The sequence below is a fragment of the Protobothrops mucrosquamatus genome, unplaced genomic scaffold (genome assembly GCF_001527695.2).
Source record: "Protobothrops mucrosquamatus isolate PMUCROS unplaced genomic scaffold, P.Mucros_1.0 scaffold192, whole genome shotgun sequence".
Taxonomy (NCBI): domain Eukaryota; kingdom Metazoa; phylum Chordata; class Lepidosauria; order Squamata; family Viperidae; genus Protobothrops; species Protobothrops mucrosquamatus.
The window spans coordinates 409,670-424,432 of NW_015386548.1; the positions used below are offsets into that span (position 1 = coordinate 409,670).

Sequence of the window (14,763 nt, forward strand, 5' to 3'; positions counted from 1 at the left end):
AATTTCCCAATTGGATTACATTCATTCATAAGAAATGTAGTTGTTAGTTCTTGCAATATTTTAAACTGCCATTAGATGTCAGTAAATGAACATTGATTACTATTACTGATATTATACTGAGAGTTTTCATTATTTTTATTATATGTGTTGTGCAGTTGCTTCAAACCACATACTGATTACTTTTGCTAGTAGGAGAAGACAGAACTTGAGAAATAGCCTGCAAATAAAAGTTTGAGTAACCGAAGAAATATCTGAGGTTTTTAGTTTACAATAAACCAGCTGAGCTAAATCAAAGGCAGGCTGAGAGGAATAGTCAACATTGGTTATGTTATGAACCCAAGGAAGAATGTCAAGAATAGGCAAAATCCTTACATCACTTTTTCCCCCACAGTGAAGGCTAGAGTGAGAAAATCAAAATATTTTTAAAGAACAGAAAATATTCTGAGGTCTAGGATTAGGTCTGAGTTCTGCATTTCTCTGAGAAGACACATGATGATGGTGGCTCCATGGACTGAAAAAAGATGCTTGTTCATACAATAAGCAATACTGCATGTTGTAAGAAACGGCTCATCCTGTCTCAGATTTGTGTCAATTTGGCATCTGTTTATTGCACTGTAATACTGGAATAGTTAATAGGCAAGGACAATTGCTGACATAATCTCATCTTCCTCTTGCTGTTTTTTTCAAATAGCAAAAAAGCATTTTGTCTAGGCTTCAGACTAGCAGAGTTATAAATGGCCTGAAGAGTCAGGAAGAGCTCATCTGTTATTCTACGGCTAGTTTTATTCCTCAGAATATGAAGCCTTGCTGCCTTCTTCCTGAAGTGCATCAGAGATGATAACAGGATGGTTATTAATGTCATTAAAGTAGGATATGGAAGCCTTGTTTAAATAGGGAAAAACAGCTAAAACACAAAATTGTTGAAGTTTATGAAGAATGAAGAATTTTAAGGACATAATAAGAGATATAAGAAGAGGTTTCTGAAATCTATTGTTAGAAAGATTAAAAAGGAAGAAATTTTAGGAGATCAAGAGATCAAGAGAAAGAGAAAGAAAGAAACACTTAACAAGGATAGGAGGTGATAGAAAAGCTTGAATGGATACTTTGCATCACCTTCATTGCAGAAAAAAAAATGGGTCAATCTGAGTTGATCGTTTCAGAAGGGGAAGCTGAGAAGCTGAGAAAAGGAGTGATGATAAAAAATGGAGGGCATCGTTCCAATAGATAATGCTAAAAATCCTAGAAAAATCAGGAAATAAAGACAATGAGCACCTTGCAGTTCAGATATTCAGAATAAATTTCTAGAATCAAATTCCTTCAGTTCTATATATCCCTTTTATAGTTGGTTCCAGATATTTTTTTTCTGTAGAACTCTGAAAAATCCAAAAAGAAAGGTACTGAAATCTCCATGTCTTTTCTTTCTTCCACTGTGTGACACGGAAAAGAACAGAAGTAGAATCTTTAGCTCCAGATTGACCTTTTCAATTGGCAGATTTAGTAACTGATTTAAGATGCTGCTATTGTCCTTTAAGAATTTTACAGAGGTTGTGAGTTTTTTCCCCTCTCTTTTCCACAGTCAACATTTGTTAGGGTATTATATAAAATTACATTCAGTTAGTTCCTCCTTTTAGTTCAACTTACAGTGCAACTATGGGTGTATGTATGCATACACACATACATGTAACTTGCACTGAGTTGAGTGGAATTTATTTTTAAGAAAAAGAGTTCAGCTGGAGAACCCATAACTTTCCAGATGTTGCTGATCCAAAATTCTCAATCAATGTTACCAGTGCTGAGGAATCCTGGAGATTGTACCACCACAACTCTGGAGTGCCAAGTTTCCTTCATTTATAATATAAGACAATAGTCTTGGGAGCTTTGTAGTTATCTCATTTCCATAATAGTTTTATTTGTGTTTAAATAGATACTTCCACAGCCATGCAGAGTAGTGGGGAGAGTAAGATCTAAACCAGGGGTCCCCAACCCCCGGTACGTGGACCGGCACCAAGCCACGGCATGCCAGAAACTGGGCCATGCAAACAAGCGAAGCCCCAGCCGTGGGATGCAGGCAGTACATGAAACCACACCCCCTCCGGTCCACGGAAAAACCTTTCTTCACAGAACCTTAATTTTTTTTTCCTGCATTACATATAGGCAAATCTTTGGATTAACTCTGAAAATATTGATATTAATTGTAGATTGTTGGATATTTTTTTTTAAAAAAAAACACCTAACAAATTTTAGTCTGAACTTGACTTTTTATTTTATTTTATTTTATCACTTTATACAAGATTCCATGGACACAGCTACATTCTTAAGGTGATTGGGGAGGAGGAGCTATTTTTATAAAAGTGATATTTGGGGGGTAGGAAAGAAACACACACAAAAACATATACATGCAGTATTTACATACAGTATATATATTTCCATGGTGGTTTATAATGACAGAGTATAATGAAACATTAACTTTGACTGATACAGTGGTATTCATAACAAAATCACAGGTTTTAATATTAATATCATGAGTTAACTGACAGCAGTGTTTACTTAGATCACCTCTATATTGATATTTGCATAACTCCAGGATCATCTCTGTATTCCAGTGATCTCAAAGTGTTGTCCCTGTTGGGCCCTGAGCCATTTATTTTCAGCTCAGCCTATGTTTTGTTGTGAAAGTCCAGGTATAAAAGAAATTTGGATTATATTAAAATGAAAGCAACTGTATATTAAGGATTAACTTTATACATTATATACTTTTTACAATGCCCACAAAAAGAGATACAAAGGAAAGGTGAGAGCCTCATCAACTTAATGTCAAAGTCTTCTTGGAAGCCTTTGGGAAAAAAATGCTTTTCAACTGACAAGCTCTGAATGAAAATTTAAATAAAAGATTTGATGATTTAACAACAGTCATAAATCAACCTAAGGACGATACTTAGATACAGATAACAGCAGGTAAATCAGACTTGCAATTGGGTGGATTGGAAGTCAATTTGTTGCTGAGAGAATGGAAAGCGAAGAAGCTTTGCTTGAGAATTGCAGGCTCTTTGGAGAAGGCTGAAAGGGGCATGAATTTAAAAGACTTAGAGATAGGCAGCATGGATCAGTGATGAATTGAACTTTCTTAAGAAAGCTGATGGAGATTGTGAAATATAGATTTATTATATTCAATCAAAAGACAACTGTTAAGAGATGTTGTGGTTCAACTTGCACAAAAAACTTCTGAACAACAAATGCTGCAGAGATATTCACAACAAAGAACTATGATTTTGGAGAATAAAATGCAATTATTGGGAAAGATCCCAATTATAGTTTTAAGGAAAAACTTTATTATTAAGAATCAATCAAAGATATTTAATCCTGGACAGATGAGAGAAAATGACTGCAGTGGTTTATGGTAGATTAGAAGCCATTGGGGACTTTCTGTGTGTGAAATACAATAATAGATTGTTAACAAAGGCCTTTAAAATTTAGTTTTGTTGTTGGATTTACCTGTTAACTGGTTTTTTTTAAAACAGTAAATAGATGGTAAGTCAAATTGCCTGGGCAAATAGAGCTGTAGAAGTTTATAAATTGTAAAGCTTTTTTTTTTTTGGCAAAGGTAATTTTTAAAAATATACTATATATATATCAGTATTCAGCTGGGGGGACAATATATGTATATATTTTAATGCATATTTTGTCTTATATAGTTTTTGCTTTGTTGTTATTTCCCTTTTTTCTGTTGAAGTTTGTGTTTTAACTTTGGAAATACAATAAACATTTTACCGAGTCTCAATAACTGCTGAAAACTAAGGGTGGCAGTGAAAGAGTTAAGGGCATGATAACCCAGGGCAAAAAATGTGGTTCTCTCCTTTGATGCCCTAAGCATTGTGCTTATTTTGCTTAATGTTCAATCCAGGACTGGTCAGTGTGTAAAATACAGTAGTTCAATTGGGATAGACAGTTTTAGAAGTGGCCTTCTTGTGCCTTTCAGCAACATCATAGCATGAAATTAAATGACACTGCTGTTGCAAATAATCAACAGGGGAACTGGGAAAAGGAGACTTCCTTCTATATTTCTCTAATTCTTGATGTCCTCTCATCCCCCAACCCCCATTTTTCAGCATCTCTAGCGGTTCTCTGTACTATGACCTATCCTGCAGAAGAGAATGGCGAAGACTGCAAAGCAGCTGGTGCAGCACTGATCCAGTGTGACATTCAAATCAAAGCCAATGCTGATGTTGTTACAGCAGCCACCCCATTCCTATTCTTTTGTGATGATTTGGCTTATTCCTCTTTAAGATCTAACAAGACCTCTATCAACTCATCCCATGTCCATTTTTTTGGCCTCCTTCTCAGGTTAGATATAGCTTTTTTTTACTCTAGCTGGGATCTTACACATTTCTTTCAAAATATATAGTGCCCAGTCCAAAGCAAAATCTATGGAATGCTGCAGCAGGAAAAAGATTAGGGATTATGACATACAGATATATAAAAAAAACTATCTCAGTTATGTTGATTTACTGCAGGGGTGTCAAACTGCTAGACCACGGGCTGGACGCGTCATCTGGAAGCTGCGCTGACCCCATTGCCGGCAATGGCAAAACCGCCCCGAAACGTTGCGTGACGTCACGTGACGTCGCGAGTTTGACATGTCTGATTTACTGCATAAAAATGCAATATCAGCAATTCTATGAAGCATTGATCTAGCTAATGTTGGCAAGCAGATTCATTGTAGATTTAAGGCAGAGTTAGACAACCAGTGGCCCTTCAAACGTTGGACTTCAATTCTCAAGATACTCCATCACTGCTAGGCAGTCATGGCAACAAATCACTGTCCCACCTGAATAACTAGGTGTCAGTTCCTTAATGGTGTACATTGGCCTGATGTTTAGGGAAGTGGCTACATTACTGAAGGTTATCACCTTTCAGCTTGCAATTGTGCAACACTTCTCTATTTCGAATTGCAATCTGATATACAATAATTAAGGTGTACCTGGCATCTCCTGTGTAGTAAGCTCTGGTCTGTGCTTTCTGCCATGCTGAAATCTTATTATTGATACTTTTTTTGCAATTTTTCTACAATTTCCAAAATTGTCTACACACACTCCACCCTTGCCCCCAATGAATTTGTTTATAAGCATATCTAACTTGATTGGGATTAACGTGTTAGTAAAAAAGAAAAAGGGATGGGTTGTATTAGGTAGCAAAGGATGTCTTGTCTTGATATCTGTAATAATTTGGGTAGCCAGGATACAGGCCAGATTTTTAGTACATTTCCTGCTAATTCCTGGGGTGTTAAGATTTTAAAAAGAGTAGCAAAGAAGTGAGAATATAACAGTCCTATGGCCAGCTTGCAGAGTGATTTAATAAACAGTTTTATTAGCTCCTCTGATGACTGAGACAATAATTATTGCTGAAGGCAATCATGCAAGTATTCTCTCTCTCTCTCTTTTTTTTTTTTTGCAGATACAAACATGGCTTGTGGGGATGGGGATTCATCTTTTCATAGTGACATCTTAAGTCACAGGAGTAAAAAGAAGTTGGCAAGTCTAATGAGGAATTGTGCTGCTTGTTTTCGGTGATGATAGGAAAGGCCAAACTTTCAGCACCGAAGTTCTAACTGCCTTTCACACAGTCTTAAGGATTAGTAAACCTGAAATTTGTTAAGGCATTTGGAACGCATACTAATCATTGTTCAGTATATAGACGTAGATATTAGAATCTTAAACGCTCACTGCCCTAGCAGGCAGCTGTCAACAAGCAGAGCTAATTAAGAATGACCCTTTATTTGTTTTCCCCCTGATAATTTTGAGTATCTCTCACTCCATCTACCACTTCCTAATGTGAACAGAGACTGTACAGAAAGGGGCCCCACTAAACTAACTGGCACATATATCGAATCTGCTTAGCCTGGGCTGTTAAGTAAGTTTAATTAATTTACTAAGTTAATGTTCCAGTGCTAGCATGAAAGCATCATTGCTATCAGCTGGGTAGCAGGAATTGGAACCCTAAATGAGCTCATTTTTTCACAGTTGGAATTAGGGACCAGTTAGCCAGTTATATGGTTTTCCAATTTCTGCACTTGCCCTAAGGGAGTTGCAAGTTATTCATTCCCCGGGATTAAGTGTGAGTAAGAAAAAAGAGCTACTTGGGATTTACTTCCATCTTTGACTCAAGCAGTGTCTATTCTCTTTCATTTTCTGCCCTAGAAGTGAATGTGTATGTGTGTCATTTTGAGAGGCTGGCAAGATAGCGTCTCTAAGAAATGTTTCCTATGTGTATTTTTTGTTGGAAAGGTTTGCAGATAAAGGTGTATGTGTGTGTGTGGGGGGGGGAAGCAAAACAAATAAACAATAAAAGAATGGAAACAAAATTACAGAAATTTGCAAAGTTTGACAAATGGTGGTCTGGAGTTGCCACAAGCTAATGGCTTGCGATGATTAATAAGAGTAAAAATAATTGCATTTCATTAAGATTGATGACACCCCATTTAACCTCCCTTCTCGTTTCAGCCCTAAAGTGGAAAGAGATGAAGTTCTCATCTATAATAGCTCCTGTAACATTACCATGGAAACTGAGGCAGAGATGGAGTGTGAGGGACCTAATCAGCCAATTACCGCCAAGATTACTGAGATATGGAAAAACTGGGGCCAGAACACTCAGGTATAATCAAATCTTTTTTATAGACTGATTCAAACAGCTTAAAATTAAATTTGTGATATTGTGTACATTTAAGTGAAAAAAAAAAACTTAGGCCAGGCAGAGGCAATATATAATTTTAAATGCTTTCCAACTGAATAGCAGATCTAATGCACAGCAAAGGAACTAATTCTTAACTATGGTTAACCATGCTTTAATAAATATGAATGAGACCTGATGTATTTAATTGCTTTCTGTTGTCTCTTTATTTTTACAATCTCCTTTCTTATAAATGATGCTTCTTCCTGCCTCTGTTGCTGAAATCAGAGATCTCAATCACAGTTTTTTTTCCTGAGTTATTATGGTATCTACTCATGCTCTTGAGGCAATGGGCTATTAGCTAGTTGAAACAGGAAGATGATAAGCTTTATTGGAATATGGACTAGCAGTTGGATACTTCTTGCATATTGCCAGAGATTTTTTTTTTTTTTTTTTTAAATCATGTTGCCTCTTTGGTCCTTATGGAAGAATTAAAATAATTAAAATAACTATTTCTGATTTGTGTGTCATTATTTTGAATAACATGGAGTTAATCAATTGATGTGTCATTCCTGCATACCATTAATATCTGTAAGAAATATAAATATTGCTCACACTTCTCTGTCTTTCCTCCCTTTGGTCCATATTTGGACTGCTGTAGGAATTCTATGTGTACACATATACATATTCTGTAACATACAAGTAATTTTTTTAAAAAAGATTCACTTTTGTCCAAAACACCTGGTAGTTTCAGTGCCATTCAGACAAGTTCAGTGCAAAAGACAAGAATTCATGCAGATGGTATATTTATGTCTATTGGATGTATTTAAATTATAATAAGTATAATTAATACCCAATGAAGTCCTTCTTTTTTCTCAGTTCAGCCTGTGTATACACTACTTATGCTTTCCTCAATTGGGAGACATGTAATCTGCCAAGAGTCATTGCACTGCAGTGCGTAACAAATTGAATAAGTAAATAAAGGTAAACAGAAACATTTTTAGTGTAAATGTGGGTAGATGGGGAAAATGACAAGAAAATCTGCTTGCATAGTTTTTTGTTTGAGTAGATTTATTTTTCTCATGGAGGCAGCTCATGAACTTAGTCTTTTTATTACAGAATCCATTGCAGTTTAGCAGTAATTCCTTTTACCTTTTATCTTCTGGAAACGATAGCTAGAAAATGGTTCCAGGGTTAGGAGATGAGAAAATATTCTGAGAATGATCCTTTAAAATTAAAACATTATTTAAATAAATGAATTTGGGGAAATGATAGGAGAATAAAACTTTAACTTGGCACAGGGACTGTAAGTTGGTCCTTTTTACATAGAGCCTGTGGGAGACATTTAATTAGCATCAGTCATACCAAGAATGAATGAATATAGAATTTGATTTCTTTACATTTTCCTGGCTATAGATAGGTCTTGATCTGGCCATGTGCTACTTATTGTCATTCCTCTCTCTAATTAATATTGTGAGAAGGGAAACCTGGGACAGCCAAACATCAATTTTTTGATAGTTTTGATCTCTCATCTTAGCGTTACTATAAATTTTCCTGAGGTCCTGGAAATGAATTCAGAATGAAAGACAAGGCAGATGGGATGGACTTTTTAGTGGGGCAGGGGATGTCAACTTTTCTTCACAAACTTACTTAATTAAGTAAGAAGGGTCCATTTAGTACATAGGCCATCAAGTCCAAACTCCTGCCCTCTGTAGGAACATAAGAAAAAGGATTCATGACTGACAGATGTCCTTCCTTTGCTTGATCACACTCAATGAATGGGAGCTCACTGCCTCTCTGAGGGATTAGTTCCAGTGTTCTAGTTTAAGTGACTTTACTTTTAAAAGTCCCCCCATCCAATAGTATTCAACTGGTTTCCATCTTCCCATCTTTCGGATTAAGGTCTGAAATGAGGGAGGTTCTGAGATAACCACCTAGCAGCTTTTGCCCAAGTAAACAATCAAGATGTCTATTTGCTATTGTATCTGAGAAGTCACACCACGCTTGGGGGCAAGAGTGCAATCAAGAGTTCCATTTCTATTTACCACAAAAGAGTCTGGGCAGCATTAAATAGATGGGGCTGCTCTTACCGGTACTTATTTGTGTTGCGCTGTTGATGTGAATGATTTAGGAAAGAAATATTTGTGAAGAAGATAATTAAACTGTAAGGTTGTGTAGCTGTCTTCACAACTATATATTACAGGAATGCTTGTTTTCTTAGTGATGCAAATGGTTGCCAAGTCTGTCACCTTACATGGCTGAGGGCCTGGAAATGCTGACCATTTCACACTGAGAAATGCAGTTAGGGACTATTCATGTGAATCATGTGAATATAAATATAGGTTTATGTTTCTAACAGAATAGTTTGGGAATGAGGCAATAAAATGGAGTATATTACTTCAGACTACAGTTTAGTTGTTAAAATCATGAGTTATGGTGTATATCATTAAGAGAAATGTTATCTGTGTAATTGGAAGTAATGATTTGGGTTCTCTGTAAATTTTGATAATTTAACAGGAGTAGGAATACATAGCTTTGTATCCTAGGAAGAAGCATGCATGTAGATGATAATTGCATAGACAATTTACTATAATCATTGCAATATTTTCATTGAAAGGTTGCAATGAGTTCCACATACAATACATGCATATGAAGAAATTATAGCCTGAATTTGTAAATCTGGGATTTAAATTTCCTGCCAATTACCTTTAAAGGATGAGCACCATCAATTTCATTCTGAGGAAGAATCTATTCTCTCTCTGCCATTAATGATTATCTTTATTCTACCTCCCTTATAGATTTTTATTATCTGTGGACATTTTGTATTTTGTATATTTGCTGTTGATCATATTGATCAAATTACACAGCAAATGTATGTGCATGTATAGTGTGTGTGTTAGTACATCTTCTTTTGGAGAAGAAAACTCTGTATTCAGTTCATTTTGCCACTTTCTTGTTACACCACATGGACCCATTCTGTTCTAAAAGAAATTATGAATTGCAGAATCTTGAGTGTACCAACTGAAGCCTAAGTAGCATGTATGTGTTGAGGAGGAGCAGATAGGTCAAGATAAGTGGTTTCAATTTTACTTGACAGCCTCTTGCTAAGATTTATGACACTGTGCAGTATATACATTCTTCTACATAAAGGCTTTAATCATGTCGTGCAAACTGGCCTTCCCTTCCCAGTGGAAATAATGGTGCCAGTCAGGAAAATGCATTGATGGCCTCTTGTACATTGGGTTACAGTAATGGTGCTATTAGCAAGAGGTACAAAATGTCAGTGAGGTAATGGAACCTCACCTTTTCCCTTATGCATGGACCTCTCTAAGGAATTTAGACAGTTCTGCATGCATTGATTCTAAAAATGCGTTATCAGTTGGCATCTAACTCTGATGGCATTAGCAAAATAAATTTATTCTGACACATACTTGATAGTTCTGGGAAACTCTGATATTGAGAAAATGACATGTCAATGTTTCACTATTCTTCCTTTACAAAAAAGCAACTGATCTTTTATTTCACCCAAGTAGCAATTCATTAAACTGCATTCAAAAGATCTTTCTTTCCTTCTTCTGCTTCAAATTATGTGTTATAACTGTTTATACAATTCTTGAGAATTGTAAGCCCACTTAATTTTACTTTTTTTGATAAAAGTATATGAAGTGGAATTTTATATGCTTACTAATGAATATGTATATAATATATAGCATTAAACATGAAAAGCTACAAACCTACAGTATTATAATCAATATACCTTTTTCAGAATTGGGAACAGACTTATGGCAAGTTCTGAAAATTGTCCTTATATTCCTGGACATTATTGTATTTTGCTTTAGTGGCATTTTCCAGATTCTGCTACCTGTTTATTTTGACCAAGCAAAATCCAACTTTGCAAGGTAGATGCTGGTTGCAGAACAAATGGACAGGTAGCTATGTAGCAGTGTCCAACTTTGCTCTGAAGTGTTAACTTCCTTATGGATGAGTCTTAGAAGGAATGGATAGATTGGCAGCACACCGAGTAGCCATTTGATTTCTTTGATTTGCACTGTGGATTAGATGAGTGAAACAGTTTGATGAAATAATACTAGGAAATGCTGCCCTGTGGATTTGGAGAAAGATGAAAGGGAAGCTTGCTGAAAACTGGGTAATGAAATAGATTGGATGGAACAGAGTTGGCTATAGTAAGACTGTTTCTGTTTGCAAAGGCTTCTGGTAGACACAGTTGGAGAAATTATGTTGTAATGTCAGAAATTGATTAAGAAAGCAATGTAGGGCGGCTTTTTGGTTTCTGTTGGCTATACCATCACATGATGACCAAAGGATGAGGACAGCAGTGCATTATCACTCATATGTTCAATATTTTGCATGCCTTTCATACATATTTCGAAACCAGAAAAATCTAACTAGTGGGAAAATTTGGCCATAATAATATATACGTAAGAAATGATTAAAAACAAGAAAAACAAAATTTAAGAGAAGAACTTACAGTATTTCCTGAGCATTTGTTCCAGAGGCCTTTCCTGTTACTGCCTTACAAATTCTTTTGACTCATCCTTGATGAGAACTGGTTTATTAGAATCCATTTAATATTGATTTTGACTTTGGGACTTGGCTTTCTCAGATCTGACAGATTTCCAGAATCCAATCCTTAATGTGTCAACCTTTTCCTCCACTTCTCTCCAAGTGTTCCCAGCAATGTTTTCTTCTTTGTTATTTGGCAAGTGACCTTCTGCTAGGATGGCAGGAGCAGGAGGAAGCACCAGTGAGCAACTTGCACTTCTAGGCATAAACTAGTAAGGACTGAAGTGGGAATCTGATTGCTTTCTCTGCAGTAGCTGCCATACATCTTACTCTGGGGAAGATAAAATCTAAAAGCACAAGCATTCATTTTCTCTCTTCCTGTATAAGACTTAAAGCTATTCTTCCTGCTGTTTCTTAATTTTTTTCCTCGCAAGTTTACTTTTTGTAAGATGAACTTATTGAGCATTAAATAAGTTTGAATTGTGTTATTGCCTCCTTTCCTACTTTTTCAAACTACATCAGCATTTTTAAGTTGGAAGATTTAAGCATCAAAAAAGCGAAGTCACCTCTTTGTTTAAAGGTTTAGTCTCATGTATCTAATATCATACCTACCTACTCATCCCCACTCACTCTTCTCCAAACCAATATTAATTTCTTAATATTTCTTCATTTCTTATAGTCTTACTCTAAACATAATTGCTTATGCTTTAAACTCTGTATCTCTTTCTCCCGACATTACATATTGAGGGACATTTTGCTGGCCATTTTGTAGTCATGGACTTTTAAGAGCCATATCCAGTGTTTTGATGAGTTTTATCATTTTATTTATTTATTAGTTCAATGTAATTACAGTGTAATGGCTACCTATCTCAAATGAATTATTCTAACAGCTAACAGTGTTCAAAAATATAAATAGCAGAAAGGCAAAAACAAAACGAAACAAAAAAACAAACACCAAAGAGCAGTCATGGTAAAAATAGATTCGTCAAAAACAATTAACATAACCAATTTATGGGCTCAACCCAGGACCTCTTGCCCCTCAGGCCCAGTGGCAGAACCAGGTGTTTAAGGACTTACAGAAGCCTGACAGGTCAGGACCAATCTGATTTCCAGGGACATTATGTTCTAAAGCTTGGGGTACACAACAGAAAAGGCTCTCTTCCTGGGTTCTACCAAATGACACTCCTTAATAGATGGAACCTGGAGTATGCCTATTCTGCTGGATTTAATGGGATGAATAGATGTGATTGAGGAGAAGTGGTCCATTAAATAACCTACCCCATGCCATGAAAAATTTATAACCAGCCCCTGAATTGAACCCAGAAGCACTCTTGTAACCTATGGAGCTCATGGAGCAAAGATGTAATATGCACCAAATGAGGAGAAAACATAACTGCTTGTGCCGTTGCCTTCTGTACCAAGTGTAATTTCCAAAGTAAGGGCAGCCTGAAGTGCAGCGGCTATTGCAGTAGCCCATTCAGGAAGTGACTAGAGCATGGCTGACTACAAGCGGGGCTTCATATTCTAGGAATGGGTACAACTAGTGCACAACAAAAAGCTAGGTCTGACTAAAAAGGATCCAGGTACCCATTTCATCCAGGGTTCTCTGGAGTACCTGCACAACCATCCACAACTTTCTCCAAGAAGAGAAAGTTGGAAACTGGACCAAAATTTCTAGTACTCTAGGGTTTAGTGATAGCCTCTTGAGGAGGGGGAGAACCACTACCTTTTTAAAAGACAGCAGGACAAAGAGTAATTAATCACCCCAAATGTCACCATCTAGGAGGCCTTGGCCACTGAGGCCCTGGATAACCTAGGAGAGGCCCATGGCTGTCATGGTGGCCATGAAATCTTGAACTTCCTCTGACCCCACTTCTAGAGAAGGCAGAGACTAAAGGATCATGTTTGGTCCCACATTCTTTACTTCCAGCCTTGCTAGCTTCAACTCTCATAGATAAGGGTTTTTTCACATGAAAAATACAATCTTAATATAAATCTAGCCATGCGATGCCTGTTCCCTGATTCCCTGCTCTTATTTTTGGCCCATTAATTAATTCATTGCAAAGGACACTTCCAAGCTGCTGGTCAGAGCTGTCTTTTTGAAGCCAACTTTACATATTCAGTGTACATTGCAATGAGCTGGCAACAAGACCAGACTGGTGCTCAGATTTGAAAATGACCATTTTAATATTTGTTTAGTCATTCTTCTGCTTTGTGCCCTTTCCACCCACCCAAGGAAGAGAAACCTGTCTGGGTGCTTCCTCATCAGACTGGTCTACCTGTGCCAGTATTCTCCTTTTAGGGATTGTTCCTTCTTCGCTGGGATTCTTCCTTGTTATAGAGTTTCCCTGGCATTTCTTTTGCTTTCTTGCATGTTTGTGAGAAACTTCTTTCCTCACATTATCTCCTTTAACACAAGCCCTCCTTCCCTCCTTCCCCTTCCATGCCACTATGGTTTTGATGCTAAAGTAAAATAAAGCAACAGAAACAGGTTGCTCTTCCATTCTGCAGATAAACTTTGTAACAAGGAAGAAGTGGAAGTTTTGCTTCACAGAAACAAGGAAGCAGTCTTCCTATATTATAATTTAAAGGTATTTTTAAGGGAAGAGAAAACAAGGTTTGCAGCACTGAGAGCCAGGAGTTGAAAATCAAAGGGAGCACGCTTTACTTAGGCTAGGCAGACACTGAAACTGTACTCACTGCAACACGTCATGGTTTGAATGGGGAATGAACACTTTGGGGTGAGATACTTCTTTAACCATTGTTGGAATGACCACAAGGTTTTGTATCTATAAGCCCAGCAGCAAACGCCTGCCCAGGGCCATGACCAGCTCCTGGAGGGGAGAAGGTGCCAGGCACTGCAGACAATCAGAACTGGGGCGGCCTTCTGATTGGAACAAAGTGTTGCAGACTCTTCACTCTGAAGAGCATAGGAGGCTCTGGCTGGAAAACAGAGCAGGATGAGTTTGCAATGGGCAGTGAGTGGGAGCAGGTGTGTTCTGAGAAGGATGTTGATCTTTGCTGGTGATGGGCCAATTAGAAAATGCATATCTGCCCATTATCAATGTCCTAGAGTCCAAAGCATTTGGTTGCTTTCTGTCAAAAAGTGATTTATTGTGTGGTTAGTGTTAGATCGCGCAGGCAGTAAGACACGAGTCGAGTGACAGTCAGCTCTCGGTTTATTGGCAAGGCATGAAGTAAATCCGGACTGCCATCTGGGCCAGGGGAGCCCTCTTTTATGGGATTCCCCTGGCTTGTAATCACACAATTCCATTAGCTGGTAAGACCCCGTTGCTAGTTAGCCAACCAGCAACGGGCATGAAACTGTATGCAGATGGAGAAGGCAATCACCCTTAATGGGTGATCAGGATGCGCACAGGGGATTAAGGGGGGGGAATACAAAAGAACACAACACCCCTCCCCTCAAAGTTCTTGCTATCATCCTTGATGAATAGTGGTTACATAGTCCTTCAGATATGTGGGAGGCCGATGCCCTCGCGTTGATCGGCGGGGAACTGTGTGACTCGGTTCAGCTCTTGCCTCGGTACTCTTCCCTCTGCGTGGTTGTCCTTGGGC

At 37.5% G+C, this 14,763-nt stretch overlaps 1 protein-coding gene across 1 annotated transcript in view; it reads left to right on the forward strand.

The window, feature by feature from the left end:
* Positions 1–14,763, forward strand: part of PKHD1 (PKHD1 ciliary IPT domain containing fibrocystin/polyductin) — a 189,932-nt gene that overhangs the window by 60,020 nt on the left and 115,149 nt on the right. Inside the window, exons 33-34 of the mRNA XM_029283700.1 lie at positions 4,107–4,341; positions 6,498–6,648. Coding sequence (XP_029139533.1) covers positions 4,107–4,341; positions 6,498–6,648 — 386 coding nt within the window. The remainder of the gene's footprint in view (positions 1–4,106; positions 4,342–6,497; positions 6,649–14,763) is intronic.